Source organism: Cervus canadensis, chromosome 29 (genome assembly GCF_019320065.1).
Source record: "Cervus canadensis isolate Bull #8, Minnesota chromosome 29, ASM1932006v1, whole genome shotgun sequence".
Classification (NCBI taxonomy): domain Eukaryota; kingdom Metazoa; phylum Chordata; class Mammalia; order Artiodactyla; family Cervidae; genus Cervus; species Cervus canadensis.
In genome coordinates, this window is record NC_057414.1 from 42,594,590 (window position 1) to 42,617,477 (window position 22,888).

The 22,888-nt window shown below is 57.6% G+C and overlaps 2 protein-coding genes across 7 annotated transcripts; both read left to right on the forward strand.

Annotated features, from left to right (window-relative positions):
* The first annotated feature begins 1,562 nt into the window (after positions 1-1,562).
* ANKRD13D (ankyrin repeat domain 13D) lies at positions 1,563-12,696 on the forward strand. 3 transcript variants are annotated; one of them, XM_043451114.1, is made up of 15 exons: positions 1,564-1,806; positions 2,351-2,486; positions 2,605-2,747; positions 3,658-3,703; positions 3,798-3,941; positions 4,156-4,345; positions 9,321-9,387; positions 9,756-9,837; positions 10,059-10,120; positions 10,229-10,359; positions 11,182-11,339; positions 11,436-11,552; positions 11,644-11,807; positions 11,887-11,975; positions 12,326-12,696. In XM_043451114.1, the coding sequence occupies exons 1-15, from the start codon at positions 1,717-1,719 to the stop codon at positions 12,537-12,539; spliced, it is 1,833 nt and encodes a 610-aa protein (XP_043307049.1). In that variant the 5' UTR covers positions 1,564-1,716; the 3' UTR covers positions 12,540-12,696. The 3 variants fall into 3 exon arrangements, with proteins under 3 accessions (XP_043307051.1, XP_043307049.1, XP_043307050.1); XM_043451115.1 differs by having other exon boundaries at positions 2,605-2,729; XM_043451116.1 differs by lacking the exon at positions 10,059-10,120 and having other exon boundaries at positions 1,563-1,806; positions 9,756-9,847; positions 10,306-10,359.
* Positions 12,697-12,820: 124 nt separating this feature from the next.
* Positions 12,821-21,447, forward strand: SSH3 (slingshot protein phosphatase 3). 4 transcript variants are annotated; one of them, XM_043451109.1, is made up of 14 exons: positions 12,821-13,824; positions 14,381-14,421; positions 14,949-15,180; positions 16,120-16,238; positions 16,325-16,396; positions 16,734-16,799; positions 16,884-17,072; positions 17,151-17,244; positions 17,494-17,622; positions 17,702-17,748; positions 18,518-18,664; positions 18,832-19,032; positions 19,113-19,386; positions 20,457-21,447. In XM_043451109.1, exons 1-14 carry the CDS (start codon positions 13,759-13,761, stop codon positions 20,727-20,729), a joined length of 1,950 nt encoding a protein of 649 aa, XP_043307044.1. In that variant the 5' UTR covers positions 12,821-13,758; the 3' UTR covers positions 20,730-21,447. The 4 variants fall into 4 exon arrangements, with proteins under 4 accessions (XP_043307044.1, XP_043307045.1, XP_043307046.1 ...); XM_043451110.1 differs by having other exon boundaries at positions 14,384-14,421; XM_043451111.1 differs by having other exon boundaries at positions 19,506-20,486.
* The last annotated feature ends 1,441 nt before the right edge of the window (positions 21,448-22,888 follow it).

Genomic DNA, 22,888 nt, shown 5'->3' on the forward strand with positions numbered 1-22,888 from the left:
ATTGTCAATATAACAGGGTATACATGACCTTCCTAAAGTCCCTAAGTAGCCCTTCCCCCCAGCAACCATAAGTTTGTCTTCTAAATCTGTGAGTCTCTTTCTGTTTTGTAAGTTCATTTGTATCATTTCTTTTTAGACTCCATATATAAAGGGTGTACTATGATATTTTTCCTTCTCTGTCTGACTTACTTCACTCAGTATGACACTGTTAGGTCCACCCACATTGCTGCAAGTGGCATATTTCATTCTTTTTAAAGGCTGAGTAATATGCCATTGTATATCTGTACCACATCTTTATTCATTCCATGTCTGGTAGGGCCTGATTTTAGAGTTCTAGACATTCAGAGGCCTCTGCTGTCATAGACCCAAGGACATTATAACGACTTGATGGCACCACAGTGCAGGGTAGCCAAGTCATCCCAGATAACACAGGAATCACTTGGCCACAATGAGAGGGCAAGGTGAGAACGTTAACTAGGGCCTCACAGCCCACAGACAGACCTCAAACATCTAGATCAAATGGCACGACCCTTTTATAAACAGAGAAATGGAAACCTGAGGGTCAGCCTTGGCCAAACCCAGCCGCTGCCTCATCAAGTCTGGGGCCAAAACCAAGGCTAAGGCTAGGGTAATACACCAGAGCTTAGTAAGGCCTGCACCCTGGTTCCGGTGCGGGAGGAGGGGGCTGGCCCTGATTTCGAAACTCTCCTTCCTCTCCTGACACTGGGAGCAAAGTGCAGCCTCTGCAAAAGGGATGCACGCGGCAGCTGAAAGCAGCCACCTCGCAGTGAAGGGCCCTCCGAAGGTCTTGAGCTAGCCAGGCCGGCTCCCCACCCCGCCCCGTACTCCCATTCCTGCCTCCCGTGCGCCCCGCCCCCATCCCCCAGGGCAGAGTCTAGCCCAGGAAGGGGGCTTCAAGCAAAGCTGGTGAGCATTTAGGGGCATCTCAGAAGTGACGGGGTTGTGGCCAGCCAGCAGCTCGCATCCCACCCGCACAGTCAGGCACGTTCGGGTACCCATGGGGCCTGGGGTAGGAAGATCGGGCGCATGGTCAAGGCGTGGAGCTGCCGGGGGAACTCTGGCGACCCAACAGCTGCGGGACCGCGGGCGACCCAACAGCCGCGGGACCGCGGCCCGCCGAGCACGCAGGCGCGCAAGTGCGCGCGCACGTCGGCTCGCCGGGCAGCCGGGCCCCCGGCCTCGCTTCTTCCCCTTCCGGACCCGCGAGGACTGGTCTGCGCCGTGCCTGGGTCGCCCCCTGCAGGGCGCGGGCTGAGCTGCAGCCTGGCCCTGCCCCCCGGAACGCCCTCCGCAGACCCCTCCCGGCCGAGACCCGGGGCTGAGACCCGGGGCCTGGCTTCTGCCCTGGCGCCCGTGGTCGGCGGCGCTTGCTTGGCGGCGCCCCTCGCCCGTCCCCGGCGCGCGCCAGCCCCGCCGAGGTCTCGATGGCTGCGAAGCAAGGCGGGCACCAAGCCCGACGCCCCGCCCCGCCCCGGCGCCGCCCCGCCCGCCGGGCCCTCCCTCCCCGCCGCCTGCGCCACCGCCGCCGCCGCCGCCGCCACTGCCGCCGGGGGCGCGGGGGCTGCGGTGGGCGCAGCTCCGGCGCGGCGCGGACTGGAGGTGAGGGGGCTGCGCTAGGTCCCCAAGCCAAGGGGGGGACCGGGCCGCCCCCGCCGCGCCCGCCCGCCCTCCCGGGATGCGGCGCTGAGGCCCAGCATGGCAGGCCCGGGTCCCACCTTCCCGCTGCATCGGCTCGTCTGGGCGAACCGACACCGAGAACTGGAGGCCGCGCTGCACAGCCGCCAGGTGAGGAGGCCCACCAGGTCCCGGGGCCGTCCTTCTGGCCACCCCCCTCCCCCAAATCTGTGGTCTCCATCCCGGAGGCCGCCCGCCCGGCTCCCTCTCCCCGGAGGTCCAGAAGTCCAGGTCACCTGCCCCTCGAGCTTGGGCTTCTGGCCTCGGGACTCCCAGCGCTGGGCCTGGCCCTACCGATCTCCCCACTTCGCACTGCATCCAGCCTCCGAACTCGCGCTGCACCACCCCTGAGCCCAGGCTGAGAAAAGCAGCTTGGTCCTGGTCCTCAGGCCAGCCCTGACTCTTGACGTCAGCGGCTGCATCTCTACCTGACCAGACGCCCCCCTCCACCGGGCCCCCAGCTCTGACCCTGGCAGAGAGCAGGAGAGGTGGGCAAGCCCTTCCCACTTGCCCCCCTCTCTTCCCTTGCCAGGACGCTCAGGCCACCAGTGCCATTTCCACCGCCTGTCTGCAGTGACTCCCGCCCCTGTTCATCCCCGCGGCCTCCTTGCCCCAGCCTCTTCTTACTTGCCCTGCTGTGTCCCATCTCCCCCAGCACGACATTGAACAGGAAGACCCCCGGGGGCGCACCCCGCTGGAGCTGGCTGTATCCCTGGGGAACCTGGAGTCCGTGAGAGTCCTCCTTCGACACAATGCCAACGTGGGCAAAGAGAGCTGTCAGGGCTGGGCAGGTACTGCAGAGGCAAAGAGGGGCTTCCTTGAGACTGGCAGCAGGGGGTGGTGTGGGGGAGTGAGCAGCCCAGCCTGGGGCCATCTAGGGAATGCCCCTCAGCCGCCTGGTGCCCCCAGTCCTGCAGGAGGCCGTCAGCACTGGGGACCCTGAGATGGTGCAGCTGGTGCTCCAGTATCGGGACTACCAGAGGGCCACGCAGAGGCTGGCCGGCATTCCGGAACTGCTCAACAAACTCCGCCAGGTGCAGCAGGGCACGGAGGTGTGGCCCGTGCGGGGAGCGTGGGGCGCCACGGAGGGGGCCATGACAGACTCTGTGGGGTCACCCCTCCAGATTCAGCTGTGGAATGACACCCAGCCTGTGCAGCATGCTTTTCTGACCCTATCAGTGGGGTCCCTCCCTCTGGACCCCAGCCCAGGGTCAGGCAGGAAAGAGGGGCATCCGGCCCTGTGGATGAGAGCGGGCCCTTTGGAAGGAAAGCCTTTGCCAACATAGAAGGTCCTCGATGATGTGTCATCTCGATGTGTCTCTGTGGTCCAACTCACCCCCGACCCCAGCCAAACCCTGCCCAGGAAAGGGTGAGCCTAAATAGGTCTGTGAGTCCTCAGGCTATCAGCATCTGCAGGCCAAGCGGCCAGGCTCAACCCCACCACTAGCCTGCTGATATGCCAGAAATCTCAACAGAGCTTTAGGGGGTGGGTCTCCTGGTTCTTGCACATTTCCTGGAAGGAGGATTTCATCCAACGTAGCAGATGTGGCCTGGACCCCCGTCCTCCCTTCTCAAAGCACACGATGGGCGGGGCGAGGGGTGCCCCGCTGGGAGAGTTCACTGCCTTGTGCCCTGCACCCCAGGGGTTAGGCCCAGAGGGGTCACTGTGTCCCATTTTCAGATGAAGACTCTGGGACCCAGAGGGGGCAGAAGCGCCCTCAGGCCCCCCAACAGGTAAATGGTGGGCTTGAGCCTGGCCCCCAGGCCTGCAGATGCTGATAGCCTGAGGACCTGTTTAGGCCGCACGTGGCCCACCCTTTGCTTGGCAGGGTTTGGCTGGGGTGGGGGGTGAGCTGGACCACAGAGACACATCGAGACCCGCCAAGGGGCTGGGTGCCCTGTGGGGCTGGCCCCCCGGCTGCAGGCAGGGAGGGCCCTGAGCGGCGCTCTGGTCTCTCTCAGGCCCCCGACTTCTACGTGGAGATGAAGTGGGAGTTCAGCAGCTGGGGTGAGTGGGGACCTACCGCTTGGCTCCTGGGGGCCCGGGATGGGGCCTTGGGGAAAGAGCGCCGGTGACCTCCGTGACCCCCCACCCCCCGCAGTGCCCCTGGTGTCCAAGATGTGCCCAAGTGACGTGTATCGTGTTTGGAAGCGGGGTGAGAGCCTGCGGGTGGACACCAGCCTCCTGGGCTTCGAGCACATGACTTGGCAGCGTGGCCGGAGGAGCTTCATCTTCAAGGGCCAGGGTGAGCTTGGGGGGCCGGCCTGCGGCAGACCAGGGCCCCCAGCTTTCCTGTGAGTACGGTGCCATCTAATGGAGGTGGGGTGGGGGGACCCAGAGCCTGAGGCCACACCCGGCAGCAGCGGGCGGCTGAGGGGTCCCGGGGTCGGGGGGCCCTGCGGCCGCCGTCTAAACCTCACACTGATCGGTCACCCTCAAACCCCCATGCCGGCACGCAGAGGCCGGAGCCTTGGTGATGGAGGTCGACCACGACCGGCAGCTGGTGCACATGGAGACGCTGGGGCTCACGCTGCGTGAGCCCGAAGCGCTGCTGGCCGCCATGCGGCCCAGTGAGGAGCACGTGGCCAGTCGCCTCACCTCTCCCATCGTCTCCACACACCTGGACACTCGCAACGTGGCCTTCGAGAGGTCAGTTGGGGCCTAGCCGTGCCATGGGCAGGGCTCTGGTTCAGGCCTCTGGGAGGCTGAGCCACCGGCAGAGGCCGGTCGGATGGGGCAGGGGGCGGTCACTGCAGGCCCAGTGACTCCTGGACCACCTGCCAGTCTCAGACCTGTGACACCTTCAAGCCCCTGCACGCCTGTCTGTTCTGGCAGCTGTCTCCTGGGGAGGAGGCTAGGTCAGGGTGTCCCCAGTTTCCTGACTTCTGACCTCACATGCTTTCCCATAAGACAAGGATTAGGGCTGTGACCTGTTTGCACCAGAGCTGGCTTCTCAGGGGTGCAGGTGTGTCTAGGCCAGAGTCCTTTGTGGGTGGGCCAGGATCCTATCCCCTCAACAACATGTACCCCAGTTCCAAAGCAGACTTCAGAAACACTTTAAAAAAAAGAAAAAAACAGCTCTCTTGAGATAATAATTTTGTATACCATACACTTTACCTGTTTTAAGTGTACAATTCATTGGTCTCTAGTATATTCACAGGTGTGTACCACATCCAACTTTAGAACATTTTTGTCACCTCAAAAAAGAAACCCTGTCCCCTTTCATCGACTCCCATCCCCTTATCCCTGCCCCCAGCTAATCTACTTTCTGTCTCCATAAATTTCCCTGTTCTGGATTTTCATATGAATATAATAATACAATATGTGCAGTCTTTTGTCACTGGCCTCTTTGGCTTAGCATAGTGGTTTCAAGGTTCATCCAAGTTGTAGCATGTAATGACTTCATTCCTTTTCATGGCCAGATCCATTGTATGAATACCCCACATTTTGTTTATTCATTCGTCCGTTGATGGACCTAAGGATTATTTCCACCTTTTGACTGTTGACTATTAGACTATGAATAACGCTGCCCTAAACGTGAGTGTACAAGTTTTTGTGTGGACGTATGTTTTGATTTCTCTTGGGTATTTACCTAGGAGTGGAATTGCTAGGTCATGTGCTGATTAAACACAGATGTTTAATTGTTTGAAGAGCTGCCAGAGTGTTCATTGAAGGGGCTGTGGCATTTTACATTCCCATCAGCAGTATATGAGGGTTTCAGTTCCTCCACATCCTCACCAACACTTACCACTCATTTATTTATTTATTTTGGGGTTATCACCATCCTGGGGGGTATGAAGTAGTATTCGTTGTGGTTTTGATTTACATTTCCTTAATGACTGATGACACTGAGCAACTTTTCATGTGCTTGTTGGCCATGTGTGTATCTTCTTTGGAGAAGTGTCTATTCAGATCCTTTGCTCATTTCACAAATCAGGTTATCTTTTTATTATTGAGTTACAAGAGTTCTTCATGTATTCTGGATATAAATCCCTTATCATGTACATGATTTGCAAACATTTCCTCCCATTCTGTGGGTTGTCTTTTCACTTTCTTGATGGTGAACTTTGAAGCACAAAAGTTTTTAATTTTCATGAAGTCCAGTTTATCTATTTTTCCTTTTGTTGCTTGTGCTTTTAGTTTTATATCTAACAATACTTTGTTGTCAAATCCAAAGTCGTGAAGATTTTCCCTTATGTTTTGTTCTGAAAGTTTTCTGGTTTTAGCTCTCACATTTAGCTCTTTGATTTATTTTGAATTAATATTTGTATATGGTGAGAGGTGAGGGTTTGGCTTCATTCTTTTGTATGTGACTATCCACTTCTCCCAGCTCTATTTGTTCAAAAGAATATTAATTCCCATTAAATGGTCTTGGCACCCTTGTGGAAAAATCAGTTGACCAGAGACAAGTGGGTTTATTTCTATATTCGCAATTCTATTCCACAGATCTGTATGACTCTCTTTATGCCAGTACCACATTATCTTATTAATCACACCTTGTTTCATAATAAGTTTTTGAAATCAGAACAAAAGAGTCTTCCGACTTTGTTCTTCTTTCTCAGGATGATTTTAGGTATTCTGGGTGGGTCCCTTGCAATTTCATATGAATTCCAGATTCAGTTTATCTGTTTCTACAAAGAAATCAGGTGGGATAGTGTTTGTGTTGAATCTGTAAAGCAGTTTGAAGAATAGTGCCATTTTAATAATGTTAAGACTTCTGCCATGAACATAGGCTATCTTCCCATTTTAGATCTTTAATTTTTTTTCAGTGATGTTTTGTAGTTTTCAGTGTTTCGCACTTAGAGTAAATAAATTTATTCTAACTAATTTATTCTTTTTGATGCTACTATAGATTATTTTCTTAATTACATTTCGAATTGGTCATTGCAAATCTATAAAAACATAATGGAGTTTTGTATACTGATCTTATATCCTGCAACCTTGTCAGACTCATTTTTTAGTTCTAAAGGGTTTTTAGTGGATTCCTCATGATTTTTCATATGTAAGATCATGTCCTCTGTTAGTAGTTTTACTACTTCCTTTCCAATCCAAATCCCTTTTATTTCTTTTTCTTGTCTAATTGCTTTGTCTGGAACTACCAGTAGAATGTTGAATGGGAGTGGCAAGAGCAGACATCTTTATCTTGTTTCTGACCTTAGGGGCAAAGTTCAGCCTTTCATCATTTAGTATGATGTTAGTTGTAGGCTTCCCTTTGTCAGGTTGAGGAAGTTCCCTTCTGTTCCTAGTTTGTTGAGTGTTTTTCTCATGAAGGGGTTTGAGTTTTGTCAAATGCTTTTTCCGTGTCTATCGATATGACCGTATGACTTTTTATTTTTATTCTATTGATATGTGTTGTTGTTCGGTCACTCAGCCGTGTCCCACTCTTTGTGACTCCGTGATTTGGAACACACCAGGCTTTCCTGTCCTTCACTATCTCCAGAGTTTGCTCACACTCATGTCCATTGAGTCGATGATGCCATCCAACCATCTCATCCTCTGTCGCCCCCTTCTTCTCCTGCCCTCAATCTGATGTTGAACCAGTCCTGTATCTCTGGGATAAATTTAGCTTTGTCATGGTGTATAATTCTTTTCATATATTGCTAGATTTGGTTGGCTAGTATTTTGTGTCCATATTCATAAGAGACAATGTTTTATAGTTTTTTTGTACCATCTTTGTCTGACTTTAGTATCTGGGCAATGCCTCAGAATAAGTTAGGCAGTGTCACCTCCTAGTCTATTTTTTGCAAGAGTTTCTGAATAATTGGTGTTAATTCTTCTTTAAAAGTGTGGTGGGATTCTTTGGTGAAACTGTCTGGGCTGGTCTTTACTCTGTGGGTAGTTTTTTTGTTTATTTTTATTTTTACTACTTCAATCCCTTTTCTCATTACAAATCTATTAGATTGTTTATTTCTTGAGTTAGTATTGGTAGTTTAGGTCTGAAAGTGAAAGTGAAGTCGCTCAGTCGTGTCCGACCCTTTGGGACCCCATGAGCTGTAGACTGCCAGGCCCCTCCATCCATGGGATTTTTCCAGGCAACGATACTGGAGTGGTTTGCCATTTCCTTCTCCAGGGGATCTTCCCGACCCAGGAATTGAATCCAGGTCTCCCACACTGCAGGCAGACTTTACCATCTGAGCCACTGGGAAAGCTCTAGGTGTCTCTAGGATTTGTTCATTTCATCTAAATTATCTAATTTGTTGGGGTACAATTGTTCAACATATTGTTTTATTTATAATCCTTTTTATTTCTGTAATGTCAGTGGTAATGCCCTCTCTTTCATTTCTGATTCTGGTAATTGGAGTCATCTCTCTTTTCCTGTCAATTCCATTGATCTTTTCAGAGAACCAGCTTTTGGTTGAATCATTTTCTCTATTGTTTTCCTATCCTTCATTTCATTAATTTTCACTCTGATATTCATTATTTCCTTCCTTCTGCTTGCTGTGGGTTTAGTTTGCTATTTTCCCAGTGTCGTCTTATGGAAGATTAGGTTACAGCTATACATTTCCCTGTGAGCATTGCTTAAATTGTGTCCCACAAGTTTGGATATGTTGTATATTCATTTCCATTCATCTCAAAGTATTTTCTGATTTTACTTTTGATTTATCGTTTGATCCGTTGGTTATTTAGGAGTGAGTTACTTTTCACATATTCATGAGTTCCCAATTTTTTTTTCTGTTTTTAATTCTAACTTCATTCAGTCGTGACTGGAAAACATCAGTCCGTCAGTTCAGTTCTCAGTTGGGTCCTACTTTTTTCGTCCCCATGGACGCCAGGCTTCCTTGTCCATCCCCAACTCCTGGAGTTGGAGAACATACTTTGTGTAATTGCTTTCCTTTTAGTTTTGTTGTGGTTTCTTTTATGGCCAAGCATATAGTCTGTCCTGAAGGATGTGTATTCTGTTGTTGTTGGGTGGAATGTTCTAAGGACATCTATTAAGTGTAGTTTATAGCGTGTTCAAGTCTTTTGTTTCCTTGTTGATCTGCCTACTCCTTCTTTCCCTTCTTGAAGATGGGGTTATAAAATCTTCAACTATTATTGAGTCAGACATTTTTTTTTTTAATTTTTATTGTGGAAAATTTAAAGCACATAGACTAGTATAATGTATTCATCACTCAAACTTTAACATGTATCAACATTTTGCTATTTTTTTTTTTTTGGCTGTGCCGTGCAGCACGCGAGATCTTAGTTCCTTGACCAGGGATCGAACCCATGCCCCCTGCAGTGGAAGCACTGAGTCCTAACCACTGGACCACCAGGGAATTCCCAACATTTTGCCAATCTTGTTGAATCTACTCTTCCACGCTTTTTTCCTTTTTTATTTTCCTTTATTTTAAAGCACATCCCAGATGCCTTATCATTTCAACAGTACATGTATCTGTACGTGACTGTACAGATAAGATGTTTTTAAACTGAGCCCTAACACTGTTAGCAAAAATGAACAATTCCCCAGTACTTCCTAGTCCTCAATGCTCTGTTCATTTGTCCGAGCTGTCCAGGCAGCCTCTTCAAGGTTCCTGTGTGTTTCACAGCGGGAAGGCTAATTGGAGGGGGTCTTTGGAAGGGACAACTTTGGCCAGAGTTGGGGGGTGTGAGTCCTCATGAGCTCCTGTTTGGTCTGTTTCAGGAACAAATGTGGTATCTGGGGCTGGCGGTCTGAGAAGATGGAAACCGTTAGCGGCTACGAGGCCAAGGCAGGAGAGCCTAGTGGTGGGGGCTGGGGTAGGAGACAAGGCCCAGGAACTCGGCCCCTTCTCCGCATCCACCCCGTGTGGAGGGAGAGACTGAGCAGTCCACGGGCTCCGGAAGCCCCGTGTGGCCCCCGCTGAGCCCACAGGGATCACCCACAGCACAGACCCCCACCCAGATCACCAAGATGAAGCGAGGAGTGTTTCCCCTCGTTAGTGACTCCCTGGGGTTCAGACCCCTCTGCCTCCACTGCGGGGAGTGAGATCTCACCTGTCCCTGGGGACAGTAGGCCTTGGGTCCTGTGCTAGTGAGGCCGAGTGTGGGGAACAGGCTCTGAGCCCCCAGCTCCCCGTGTGTCCCCCCTGCTCCCCAGGTGTACAGCGCCACCAACGTGGAGCTGGTGACACGCACACGCACGGAGCACCTCTCTGATCAGGACAAGGCGAGGATCAAAGGTAAACCCAGGTGCGCCTGCCTGCTGCCCAATCACACCGTATGGGCGGGTCACCCATGTGTGGGGTCAGGGCCAGAGTGTCTGGGCCAAGCTGGGAGGTGTCCCCGTTCCCATCTACTCTGCCTCCCACTGCCCGGGAGGCTCCCAGGGTGGAAGGTGGGTGTGGGCAGTCTGGGGGCAGTGGCCCCAGGTCCCCTGATGGGCTCCACCCCTTCTCCTTAGGGGGAAAGACTCCATTCCAGTCCTTCCTTGGCATGGCCCAGCAGCATTCCTCCCACAATGGGGTGAGCCAGGGCTGGGGGGCGGGTACTGGGGGCCTGCTGGCAGGGGCCACTGGGCAGGGCCAGGCCAGCGCCTCCAGAGCGCTGAGCCTGGTCCTGGGGCCCACGCAGGCTCCTGTACAGCAAGCAGCCAGCCCCACAAACCCCACAGCCATTTCCCCCGATGAATACTTTGACCCCAACTTCAGCCTGGAGTCGAGGAACATCGGCCGCCCCATTGAGATGTCCAGCAAAGTACAGAGGTGAGGTCTGGGGGCTGGTTGCAGGCTTCCCTCTGTGCCCCAAGCCGTTGTAGATTCCCCTCACACCCGGGGCCCCCTGGAGTTGGGGGGACCACTCACCCAGCCAGCTGCCTTCTAGATTATTCCCTGGGGGTAGGGGCCTGGTCTGCTTTGGCTGCCATGGTCCTCAGCACCCAGCTTGGGGCTTTGCTTAGAGGCCTGATCGCTCTTCCTGGTGAATGAATGAATGAATGGATGGCTTTCTGTTCAACTGAATGAGCACCTGCTAGGGGCCAGCTTGTGCCAGAGGGGAAGGGCACGGGGCTCTCACACCTCCTGGCTTTGGGGCCTGAGGAATCATCTTCCCCTCTGAGAGTCTAGACCCCCCCTCAGTAAAATGAGAACAGTCGCATCTGACCATCCGCTCACAAGATGCCGGGAGGCCCCGATGAGCTGTGAGGTCTAGCACTTCCCATGAGCCCGGCACTCTCCTGGAACTTCACGTGGGCTCCCTCAGCCAGGGGCTGGGATGTGACCCTAGTCGTACAATCCTAAACTGTGTGTGTGTGTTGGGCGGGTGCTGGACCCCAGAGGAAGTGATGTGCGAGGTGCTGGCTGTGGGCTGAAGAGGAGGATGGGCCAGACTGAGCCTGGGGCCTGGGGACAGCCCGGGCTGTAGGGCCAGAAGGACATAAGCTCCCAGGGGAATCAGGCAGGGGCCGCTGAGCAGAGAAGGGGGCCCCCCAGGCTAGGTGGAGAGCATACGTAGAGGCAGAGTAGGTGGGCCTCAGCAGAGGGGCCACCAGAGCTTCCTCGACCCACATCCTGCGGCTGGCCGGGCAGGTTCAAGGCGACACTATGGCTGAGCGAGGAGCATCCGCTATCCCTGGGGGACCAGGTGACGCCCATCATCGACCTGATGGCCATCAGCAATGCTCACTTTGCCAAGCTGCGTGACTTCATCACCCTGCGCCTTCCACCCGGCTTCCCGGTCAAGATTGGTGAGAGGGTGGGCGGGGGCAGCAGGAGGGTCCCAGGCAGCCCCCACCCCCCAGGAGTGGTGGCAGGGCTGGCTCAGGTGGCCTGTCTCCTCACAGAGATCCCCCTCTTCCACGTGCTCAACGCCCGCATCACCTTCAGCAACCTGTGTGGCTGCGATGAGCCCTTGAGCTCGGTGTGGGTGCCGGCGCCCGGCTCTGCTGTTGCAGCTTCAGGTACCGCTGCGGGCAGGCGTGGGGCCATGAGGTTCACCCGCCTCTGTGTGCCGGGGAGGGGGGCTGAGCACGACCCCTCTGCTGTGCCCAGGGAGCCCCTTCCCCTGTGAGGTGGACCCTGCCGTGTTCGAGGTACCTGAGGGGTACAGCGTGCTGGGTGCAGAGCGCAGCGAGCCCCTGCGTGACGAGGATGATGACCTGCTGCAGTTTGCCATCCAGCAGAGCCTGCTGGAGGCGGGCACAGAGGCGGAGCAGGTGGGCTGCAGGCTGGGGCCGGGCCCTGGGCGTGGGCCGGGGTAGCAGAGGTGACAGCTTAGGGCTCTGGCTGCTGCAGGTGACTGTCTGGGAAGCCCTGACCAACACCCGGCCTGGCATCCACCATGCCCAGGCCGCAGCCTACGAGGAGCAGCTTCAGCTGGAGCGGTGAGCTCGCTGGGACCTACCAGGGCCAGGTCTCAGCCCTGCCCTGCCTCGTGGGTCCTGCCAGCCCTGGGGGCTCTTGGCCGGTGGAGGGTAGGGAGCAGGGAGGTGCTGGCCGCAGGACCCCACACCCTCTTTGAGGCCACGCTCCATCTTCAGGGCTGCCCAGCAGGGAGGGCGGCAGGCATGAAGCCTGAGGAGACAGGACCCTGCCTTGTCTCTTCTCTCGGGTCTTCCGGTCCCAGCCTCTCTGCCCTTATCTGCACCCTCCACAGCCGTGGCCCAGCCCTCCGTCCCCTCCCCAGCCTTAGCGCTCACGGGTCTGCTCTCCCCTCTCATGCCTGGCCTGGAAGGGCCCTCCAGGAAAGCCTGCGGATGTCCACAGAGCCCGGGGGTCCAGGCTCCCTGCACCAGGTGCCCCCATCCCCGGCCCCCCCCAGCTTCGAGGAGCAGCTTCGCCTGGCCCTGGAGCTGTCCTCGCGGGAGCAGGAGGAGCGGGAGCGCCGGGGGCAGCAGGAGGAGGAAGACCTACAGCGGATCCTGCAGCTCTCGCTCACGGAGCACTGAGCCCCGCCCTCGGGAGGGCGTCAGGGCTGCTCACCCACCCACTTTTGTAATTTATTTATTTATAAACACTCAGCTGCTGGGCTCAGGGGGCCTGGAGCCCTAGATGGGGGGAGCTGCCCTTTGACCAAGAAGGAAATAAAGAGACCCCAGCAGCAGGCTTGCTCTGCTCAGTGTGGGGTGGGGCTGGCGGGGCCGGGGCGGGGTGAGGGGGGTGTGTACCAAGGCAAGACACTGTGGGTAATGGCCTTGGGGCTTGGATTTGAATCCTGACCGTGGTCCCCTTGGCCTGTTTCCTCAGCTTTAAATGAGACCCCCTCCAACACTCAGGGCTGCTGGGAGGGTAAGATGAGCCGACAAGTGTCAAATGCCCTCACGGGGTAGGAGCTCTGTGAACGTCAGTTCCCCTGAGGCTCATCGCACCTTCTGGAGACCCGGAATTCCCCGGAATCGGGAAGGGCAGAGGCTGGTTCTCCAGGTGGCTCGGAGGCGGTGCCCCCGCAGACCAGACCTGGGTTCCTGCCCCTACCTACCTGGCAGGTTCGACTGCAGTGACAGACAAGTCACTTCCCTCAGCCGCGGCCCTGAACCTGCTCAGCCCCGCCCAGCTTGCCTCCAAGGTGGCCCCGAGGACCCCTTGTGAGCCTGTGGGTTTGTTCTAAATCCAGCCTGACACCCCTCAAGCCGAATGGAAGTGCCAGGAACAACCAGCCAAAAGAAATAAGTCTGGGGTTGCTCCACTTAAGACCCACCGTGTCTGGTCCTCTCCAAGACCTGGGTCCTCAGCCCTGCCTCCCTGGGCTCCACCTCTGCGGGGTAACAGAATGGTTGAGGCCCAGAGCACAGCTCAGGTGACCCAGCCGGGCGGAGCCGGGGACTGGGGCGGGGGCGCCTCCTGGGAGGAGGGACCGAACCCTGGAGCTCTGCGTAGGCTGCCTTTTCCCGCCGCGGAGGCTCTGCACCTCACCTGCGCCCCGCCCCCGGCCCCGCCCCCAACGTGCCTTGAGGCGGAGACGCGGAGGGAGGGGCGGTGGCCACAGCGTGCGGGCTCCGCAGGCAGGGCTGGACGTGTGTCTGGCCCTTTAAGGTCCGCCCCGAGGAGGTGCCAGGCCCTGGTGGCGCCGGACTCTCCTTCCTGGTCCTGCGGGGCAGGGACCGTCTGCCCGCGGGGCCGAGGGAGGGCGTCGCGCCGTCCCGGCCTAGGGGCCCCCGGCCTGGCCCCATGGCCCTGGTCACAGTAAGCCGCTCGCCCCCGGCCAGCGGCCAGTCCACGCCTGTGGGGCCCACGGTGAGTCTGGCTTGGCTGTGGTCCTACCCACGCAGTTGGCTGCCAGTTGGGCCTGGGGGAGTGCTTGCTGCCCACGGGCAGCCGCCCCTCAGGCCTGGGGGTGTGCGGAGGGGGCCTTCACGTCTCAGGCTGGAGCGGCTTAGGGGATATCTTGAGGCAACCAGGAACTCGGACCAAGGCAAGATCCAGAGCCCCGAGCGCCCGCGGAGGCCCTAAGCCGTTCTGGGCCCAGACCTGGGCCAAACGCTCAGGCATCTTCAGCAGCGCTCCCACTCCCTTACCTCTGGTTGCCAGCCTGGACCTGGGCCCGGCTCCGCCAGTGTCTCCATGTGAAAAGTGGACTGGAACAGAAAAGGATCTGATACCTTTTCTGGTTCCTTTCCCCACTGCGGGGGGGGGGGGCGGGGGGGTTAAGGAAGGAGGGAGGGCAGAGAGGAACGAGGGAAGAGGGCGGAGTGGGGGGAGTGTGATCCCTGCACTCCCAACCCCAGCACCCTGAACCTGGGGAGGAGTCCTTTCCCATCACTTCACTCTGCCCTGGGGGCTGCCTTCTCAGCAGGACCAGGTGTCCCAGCGCAGAAGCCGGCTCCAGCGAAGGTGAGCGCCTCTCCCCACACACGCACCTCCATCCAGCCACCAGGCTTGGCCACTGCCTTCTGGGACTTGCAGCCAAAGCCCACTACTTAGTATGTGGGGGCAGAGTTGCTAGTGGGCATGGCTGGCTGCCTTTGCTCCCATCTTCCCCCAGTCAGTTGAGGCTCCTTCATCCACTATCCTGGGCCTGGCTCTGGCCAGTGGTCCCGCGTTATGGGGCAGGATGGGACACCTGGGTCCGCACCAAGTTCACAGTTATTTCTTGAGTTAGTCAGATGGGAAGGGAAAGTTGGGCTCGAGGCTTGAGAGCCTCCAAGGCAGTGGTTCCCCAAGCACTGAGGCAGCATCACCTGGGAACTGGGTAGGGATGCACCTTCTCAGGCCTCCACTCCAGACCCGCTGACTCTCTGGGGATGGGGGCCAACACCTGATTTAACAAGTCCTCAAGGCGGTTCTGGGGGGTTGGCTCCCCCGTCCTGAGGGGTGGGATGGGCCATCTCGGTGTCGCTTTTCCCCTGCTTCCCTGCCAGGCAGAGCTTTGCAGTACTCCGAGGGGCTGTCCTGGGACTGCAGGATGGAGGGGATGATGGAGATGCCTCCAGGCCCAGCCCAGAGCCAGCAGAGGAGCCCCCCAGGGAAGGTCAGCCCCACGGGGACCAGACAGACAACGGGCACGGGCCCCCGAGTCCTGGCAAGCAGGAGCAGAGTCAACACCTGCACCTCATGGTGGAGCTGCTGAGGCCACAGGACGACATCCGCCTGGTGAGGGCCCCGTCCAGAGCCCTCTGGTCCCCTGAAAGGGGAGAGAGCCACTCCTCAGGTGGGAGGGGAGTGTGGAACAGAGCCAGTGTGCGTTTGGAGAGTCGTGGTGTGAGGGCAGGGGGCACCCTGGGGAGCGTAGAGGTTACCCAAACCATGATGACTGCTGTTTCAGCTAGAGTTGTTTTAACAGGCCGAGGTGGTGTCTTCAGGTTTCTGGAGAGAGCTGGGAGAGGATGGGGAGGTTTGTCCCACGTGAGCCTATAGGGCAAGATTAGGACCAAGAGCGGGGAATTACCTAGAGGCGGGTTTCTGTTCAACCAGCACAAGACCTTCCTGACCGTGTGCGGTGTCCACAAAGGGACTGGTGCTCAGGGGGGCCTGCTAAGCACCCACCTTGGGCTGGTGTCCTGGAAGGGCCCACGTGGGGATGGGACACAGGTGGCAAAGTGAGAACCTGGATGCCTGTGGAACATCTCACTGTCTACAGCAAGATGGGAAAAACGAGACAAAGTCAATCTTTTGTAAGACAGAATTCATTTCACGGAAGCACCATCGTTTATTGTGAGATTGGGTCCTTAATATTTCTTTGGTAACAAACATTTCTTGAATCAAATTATGGTAATGGTAACTGGAAAGGTATTTTTTAAACTTCCTTCCTAGCAGGAAGAAAAAAAAGGGTGATGTCATGCCCACGCTCCCCTTTTTCCCCCCACATCCCCTTTGAGAAAACTCTTTTTAAACATTTTAATGGACCATGAAATCCCAAAGCTGGGAACCACTAGACTGTAACCACTGATCTGGTATCTGCGGAGGGAGGGTGGGTACAGTGGGAACAGGTGGAGGTCTGCTCCAGACCCAGATGTGTGTCGGGTGGGGGTGGGGAGAACAGGTCGCCTGGGCCACTGCAACCCCACGCTTCTTCTTTCCCGTCTTCCCCAGGCAGCCCAGCTAGAGGCGGCTCGGACCCCCCGGCTCCGCTACCTGCTGGTCGTTTCCACCAGAGAAGGTCTGAGTCAGGATGAGACAGTCCTTCTGGGTGTGGACTTCCCTGACAGCAGGTGGGAGCAGGGGGAGGAGGAACAGGAGGGCCCGGTGGGGAGGCGCTGGTACTGATGGACAGCTACTTGCCCTGTGTCCCTGCCAGCTCCCCCAGCTGCACCCTTGGCCTGGTCCTGCCTCTCTGGAGTGACACCCAGGTGTACCTAGATGGAGACGGGTAAGAGATGGCACCTGGAGAGAAGGGAGAGGAGAGAGCGGGGCCAGAGGGTGAAATAACCAGGTGTGATGTATGCCTGGGGGGTTGGTACTGGGGAGCAACTGCAGAACTCCAGGCTGGACCTACTCTCAGCTCCACCGAAGATCCACTGGGTGAGCCTGGGCAAGTCACCTAACTTCTCTGGGCCTCAGCTGCCCCATGTCTGCAAACAGGGCTCATTTTGAAGCTCAGACGATGTGTACACGTTCTGAGGACCAGCCTGGTTAGGTGACTAATGGGTAGGCCTCTCGGAGGCGCTGTTCTAGAGCCAGGTCCCACCCCACCGGGTCTCCCACAGGGGCTTCAGCGTGACCTCCGGGGGGCAGAGTCGGATCTTCAAGCCTGTCTCCATTCAGACTATGTGGTAAGGGGCGTGGCTCCACCGTGGCCGCAGGGGCCAGGGAGGGCCGCTGGGAGGACGGTGTGACCGGCCTCCCCTCTGTCCCAGGGCCACGCTCCAGGTGTTGCACCAGGCGTGTGAGGCGGCTCTCAACAGTGGTCTTGTGCCAGGGGGCAGTGCCCTTGCCTGGGCCAGCCACTACCAGGACAGACTGAGCTCTGACCAGAGCTGTCTCAATGAGTGGACGGCCATGGCCGACCTGGAGTCTCTACGGCCTCCCTGCGCAGAGCCCAGCCGGTCAGTCCGGGGAGGGGGCTTGGGGGAGGCGCACGGCAGAGCGGGGAAGGACCCTGCCCTGACAGGCTCGGGTCCCAGGCCCTCAGAGCAGCAGCAGATGGAGCAGGCGATCCGGGCCGAGCTGTGGGAGGTGCTGGACGCCAGTGACCTGGACAACGTCACTTCCAAAGAGGTGGGCCGGGTGCGGGGGTAAGGGGGGAGCTGGGCCCTGGGTGGGGGCCCTCCGGCTGGGTGCCAGAGTGGTCGTCTCTTTGGAGCCTTCCCCTTTAGCTCTCCTCCTGTCTGAGCTGTTCCCACGTGCCTGGCCTCAGCTTCTCTGCCACGATGGGACACAGTACTGACCTCAGAAGCCCCAGAGGGGAGGCTGGGGCATAGGAGCCTTGTGAGGCACCCCAGCCTCGCCTCCCCCGCCTGCCTGCAGATCCGCCAGGCCCTGGAGCTGCGTTTGGGATGCCCTCTCCAGCAGTACCGTGACTTCATCGACAACCAGATGCTGCTGATCATGGCCCAGCAAGACCGGGCGTCCCGCATCTTCCCCCACCTCTACCTGGTGAGCTGCAGGCTGGGGGTGGGAGGTGGGGATGGCCAGAGCCGGCAGAGACTGAATGACAGGCTCTCCCTGTTCCCAGGGCTCAGAGTGGAACGCAGCGAACCTGGAGGAGCTGCAGAGAAACAGGTGGGGTTTCCAGCCCTCTCAGGACTGCCCACCCTCCGTCTTCCCCAAGGAGAGACCTGGCCAGAAACTCCCAGAACCCTCTCCCAGCTGCTAACTCTGCTTTCAGCTCTGCCCCAGGGCTGCTCCCCTCCTGTGGGCTCAGGCCCGGACAGGCTGGTCTGCTGGCAGCTCCCTGGCCCCCCCTCCCCTCTCCCCAGCTCTAAAGCAGAAAAGCCCCTCTCTGCCTGACCACGTCTCTTGGAGAAGGAAGGGCCCCTCTCCTGCTGCCTGCTCCTGACACTTCAGTTCCTTGTCCACCATGGGCTTTCAGCAACCCTATGACAAGGGTCATAGGTTTTAGCTATTGCCCATCCAGCCAGGCCTAGCGGAGCTCAAAAACCCTTCTCTGGGGACTTCCCTGGAGGTCCAGTGTTAAGACTCTGCACTTCCAATGCAGGGGGTGTGGGTCAGGGAACTAAGATCCCACATGCTGCACAGTACAGCCCCATTTCCCGCCCCCCCCCCCAAAAAAAAGGCCCTCTCTAACTGACTTCTGATGGTAAGATAAGATAAGGGCTTGTGCTGCAGACAGCCCGCAGCTACCTGGAAGGCGGGGGCAGGGAGGGGAGGACAGTCCTCAAGCCCAGTGGGGTAAGCCGATGTGCTCAAGGTCACAGTCACCCCTCTCCCCGCTGGGACTAGACCACGCCCCCAACCCTCAGCACCGGGAACACCGAGCGCCCGGCGCGCGCGCTGGCCCCGCCTCAGCCGGCTCGTGCCTGGGCTGCAGGGTGAGCCACATCTTGAACATGGCCCGTGAGATCGACAACTTCTACCCCGAGCGCTTCACCTACCACAACGTGCGCCTCTGGGATGAGGAGTCGGCCCAGCTGCTGCCCCACTGGAAGGAGACACACCGCTTCGTGGAGGCCGCCAGGTGCTGCCCCGCCGCCCGCCACGCCTCAGCCGCCTGCCTGCCCTGCCCTCCACTTTGCTGGCCCCAGGGCCCTCCCCCCCTTTCCCCTCTGCTCTGGGCTGCCCTGCCCCCACACGGCACAGCGACGGGGTGGGGAAGGGGAAGCTGACCGCGTATGGCCTCCACAGGGCACAGGGCACCCGGGTGCTCGTCCACTGCAAGATGGGCGTCAGCCGCTCGGCTGCCACAGTGATTGCCTACGCCATGAAGCAGTACGGCTGGAGCCTGGAGCAGGCTCTGCGCCACGTGCAGGAGCTCCGGCCCATCGCCCGCCCCAACCCCGGCTTCCTGCGCCAGCTGCAGACCTACCAGGGCATTCTGACTGCTAGGTATGCGGTGGGGGGACAGGGAAGGGGGTGTGGGGGTGGCCGCTGGGTCACCAAAGCTGACTCAGGGCCCCCCCTCGCAGCCGGCAGAGTCATGTCTGGGAGCAGAAAGCAGGTGGGGCCTCCCCAGAGGAGCCCTTGGCCCCCGAGGTCTCTACACCGTTCCCACCTCTTCAGCCAGAACCGGGGGGCAGTGGGGAGCTGAATGCCGTGGGGTCAGAGGACAGCCAGGCAGCCCCAAAAGAAGCACCTGGGTCGCGGCCCCGTATCAACCTCCGTGGGGTCATGAGGTCCATTAGCCTCCTGGAGCCGCCCTCCGAGCTGGACAGCCCCTCCGGCGATGCTGACCTGCCAGAGGTGAGGCTGCGGCCACTGGAGGAGCTGGGCTGAGGCAGGGTGGGGGCCAAGAGGAGGAGGGGGTGGGTGGTGGGAGGATGAGAGAGTCCAGGACTGAGGCTTGGCTTCGCCCTGAGCAGGGGGCTCCTGAGCAGGCGGCTGTGCCCTGGTCTGCTCCTTTTCATCCCCTCAGCAGCGGAGGAGACACAGGGCGGACAGGTGAGCCCCGCTCTCCACGGGAGCGGGAGCGCAGCCTTGGGACAGGGCCATCTGGTGGGCGCCACGGCCCAACAGGCCTAGGCTGGTGGCTGCAGGCAGCTCTCAGCCTGCCGAGGGGACTTGCTTCCTGAGGCTCAGGGCTGCCCAGACTTGGGGGAGCATCCTCCCCAGGCCAGGAGCTGCACAACCAACTGCTGAACCCAGACGGGTATGGACAACCTCAGCACCCCCTCCCAAAGCAGAGGGGCAACCCATTGAAGGATGGGGTGCAGAGTGGTCACAGCACTCACACAGCCAAAGTTGCGGCTGGAGAGCTGAGCGCTCTCGCTCTGCTGAGAGCAGCAGGGCACACGTGTGAGACCAGAAGCTGGCCCCTGCCTTGGAGTCACCTCACACCCCGCTGCAACTTGAGGCCAAGGTGGCTGACCCGGAGGAAAGAAAAACAGCTCATCTCACAGAGGAAGGGGACATATGGGAGAGGCTTCCTGGAGGAGATGGCACTGGGTGTGGAAGGCTGGGGGGAATAGATGGTTGATGGGGGGTGTCAGTGTTCCTAAAGGCAGGGTGTCCTCACTCAGCACCCATCTCAGGGCCTGGCATGGAAGATGTGTCCCTTGTGGCACACAGGACGGGCTGTACAAAGCAGTGGGGGCAAGAGGAGGAGAGGGGGGCTAAGAAGGGCTTCTGGGGGCCACTCGGGGGCAGGTGAGGAGCAGGAGCAGGAGGCCTGGGGTGCTGCCTTCCCTCCTAGGGAAATCTGACCTGTCAGTAGCTCAGTGTTTCTGTATTCACTCAACAGACATTCTGCATCTACCCTGTTCACGCCCAGCCCTGGAAAGACTGCCCCTGACTCTATAGTCTCACTCTTCCAGGTTTTCTCTTCAAAAGAATCTTCAGATGAGGAGCCTCCCCAGCCCTTCCCTCAGCCCTCAAGCGCCAAGGGAGGCCGGCAGGTCCGCAGGGGGCCTTGGCCTGCCCTGAAGTCCCGCCAGTCGGTGGTGGCCCTCAACAGCGCCGCCCTGGTGGCCAGCCGGACCCGGGCCTTCCAGGAGCAGGGGGAGGCCGGCTGTGCGTCCACACCCAGGCACCAGAAGATTGTGAGGCAGGCCAGCGTGGATAGCAGTGGGGAGGAGGGAGAGGCGTGAGGCCTCACGCGTGCCCATGCCCCCTTAGACACAAGTCGAGGCGCCCAAGCACAGCTCCTGGGGCGAGCACCCCTCAGTCCTGCCAGTCTGTTCACATTCCTCTTAGGAGGAGGCCGCAGGCTCCTGTCACTACAGCCTCAGCGCCTACAGCCTTAAGTCTCCGACCCATGTCCACCTCTCCAAGGGCTCAAGATTTTCTCCATATTTGGGGATATGGTAGAGACTGAAGGTGCCTTTGCGGGCAACAGTACCCTAGCTTCATTCTCAACTGCTGCCTGAAACACACACTTGAAGCCACAGATTTAAAAAACAGAGTTTCCCAGTGCAGAAAGGCTCAGGCTCCCTCCCTCTCCCACTCCCGTCTGCCTCATCTCCCCAGCCCCGCCATTTCATTCCTGGGGCCCTCCAGAGAAGCAGTGACCCCTCGCCCCCCGCCCGCCCCCGCCCCCCCCCCCCACCAAGGCCGAGAGTAAACTCAGTCCTCAGTGCCCGGACCCCTCCAGTGGGGCTGGCGGTCGGCCTCGCTCACACGCCCTGTAAGCAGCCTGAGTCTGCTGCTGCCCCAGCGCCCTCACCAGCACTGCACTGGAGCCCAGGGCACCAGGCCAAAGAGAGTCTTCTTTGTGCTTCATGGCCTCTGGCCAGTTTTTCACAGTCTTAATAGTATCTCGCTTTGTACTCAGAAATAAAAAACATTTTCATACCATTTTCAATTTTATGATAAAGCCTGTCAGTCCACTCTTTCTCTGGTTACACAAGGAGTCTGGCCTCTCATTACCCCTTCCAGTCTCCTCACAGTTCCCAGGTATCTTGTGACAGGCCCATGTGGGCAGTGGTGTGTTTGGGGTGGGGTGGGAGGAAGAATGGGGAAGAGAAGAGAGGAGGCGGGAGCTATCTCCCTCATCTCCCAGGGCAGGGCCTGGGTAAATGCTAGCGGCACACACCCCCTCAGGCAGGTCAGCAGGGGAACAAGTCTACACTGGGCAGCAGGTGCTTGACGCTGTTGGGGCAGCAGAAGGGAGTTACCTACGCGGAAGTGGAAGCTGCCAATGCCTATCTGGACAGGACCGAGCCTGTCCCGGAAACAGGTTCCTTTCAGACACACTTTGGGTCCCAAGAATCTTCCTGCTACAATGCAAGAGAGCCTCATTTTTCAAGCCAGCCCACCACTGCCAGGGAAGAAGGAGCCTTGACGGGCCCTTCCCTCTGCCGAGGGGTTCTTTCTGTGCAGTTACAGTGTTCAAGAAGAGTAGGCAGGTCCATCATTTTCACTTCTCTTCCTGCTTCCCAAGATAATATAACACGGTGCCCTATAACACTAGTTTGGTTGGGGGCGGGGAGTGGGCGGGTGCAACTCCTTCCCTCGCAGCAGACCTCACAGATCGGAGCTGGTAGCAAATGTTCTTGTTAACTGAGATGTCATGCTCAGTTCTAAAAGTGAATCTCTCACCCAGACCATGGTTGGACCCCCAGCCCTGCTCTAACCCTGGTGGACAGAGACTTGGGTTGTAGCCCTAGCTTTATCACTTGCATGTTACTTCACCTTAAGTCCCTGTTTCTTTCTGTAAAACTAAAGGATTAAACTAGGAGATCCCTATGCTTCCCTCTCCTGCTTTGATATTTTAACAATACACGTCACCTATACATTGACAGAATTCAGCCTCAACGTGCTCTCTAGAAGAGGAATCGTTTTCTGTGGGTAGCAGGTTCAGGGTCACAACGTGAGGTTCAGAAAAGCTAGATCTGACTCTTGATCCACTAGGCTGATCCACCCTACTGAGCTGTCTGCAGACAACCCTGGTTCCCACCCAGGCTGCCCTTTCAGCAGTCTGAGGCCTAGGCTGGGGGGAAGTGGGGGTGACAATGTTGGGCCGGAAGTCAAGGCCAGGCCCTGCCCTCTTGAAGTCTGAGCAGCTGGGAAGGCAGGATTCAATCAGGAACTCAGAGCTGTGGGGCCCACTATAATCTACGGACTCTGAGAAGTAAGAATTCACCACGTGGAGAAACAAAAATTGGAAGGAAAATTATCTGTATCAAAAATGCAGATAAATGATTAAGAACTATATGTATACTGGGAGTTTCCTGGTGGCCGAGTGGTTAGGATTCCAGGCTTTCACTGCTGGGGCCTGGGTTCAATCCCTGGTTGGGAAGCTGAGATG

What these genes read in the sequence shown, in the direction of transcription:
- SSH3 (XM_043451109.1), top strand. Translation starts at nt 13,759, where the DNA reads ATGGCCCTGGTCACAGTAAGCCGCTCGCCCCCGGCCAGCGGCCAGTCC. An exon ending in CCACGCCTGTGGGGCCCACG is followed by an intron (nt 13,825 to 14,380) that starts GTGAGTCTGGCT and finishes CTGCCTTCTCAG; the next exon opens with CAGGACCAGGTGTCCCAGCG. An exon ending in CCCTGCGCAGAGCCCAGCCG is followed by an intron (nt 17,073 to 17,150) that starts GTCAGTCCGGGG and finishes CTCGGGTCCCAG; the next exon opens with GCCCTCAGAGCAGCAGCAGA.
- ANKRD13D (XM_043451114.1), top strand. Translation starts at nt 1,717, where the DNA reads ATGGCAGGCCCGGGTCCCACCTTCCCGCTGCATCGGCTCGTCTGGGCG. An exon ending in AGGTGCAGCAGGGCACGGAG is followed by an intron (nt 2,748 to 3,657) that starts GTGTGGCCCGTG and finishes GGTCTCTCTCAG; the next exon opens with GCCCCCGACTTCTACGTGGA. An exon ending in AGCATTCCTCCCACAATGGG is followed by an intron (nt 10,121 to 10,228) that starts GTGAGCCAGGGC and finishes GGGCCCACGCAG; the next exon opens with GCTCCTGTACAGCAAGCAGC.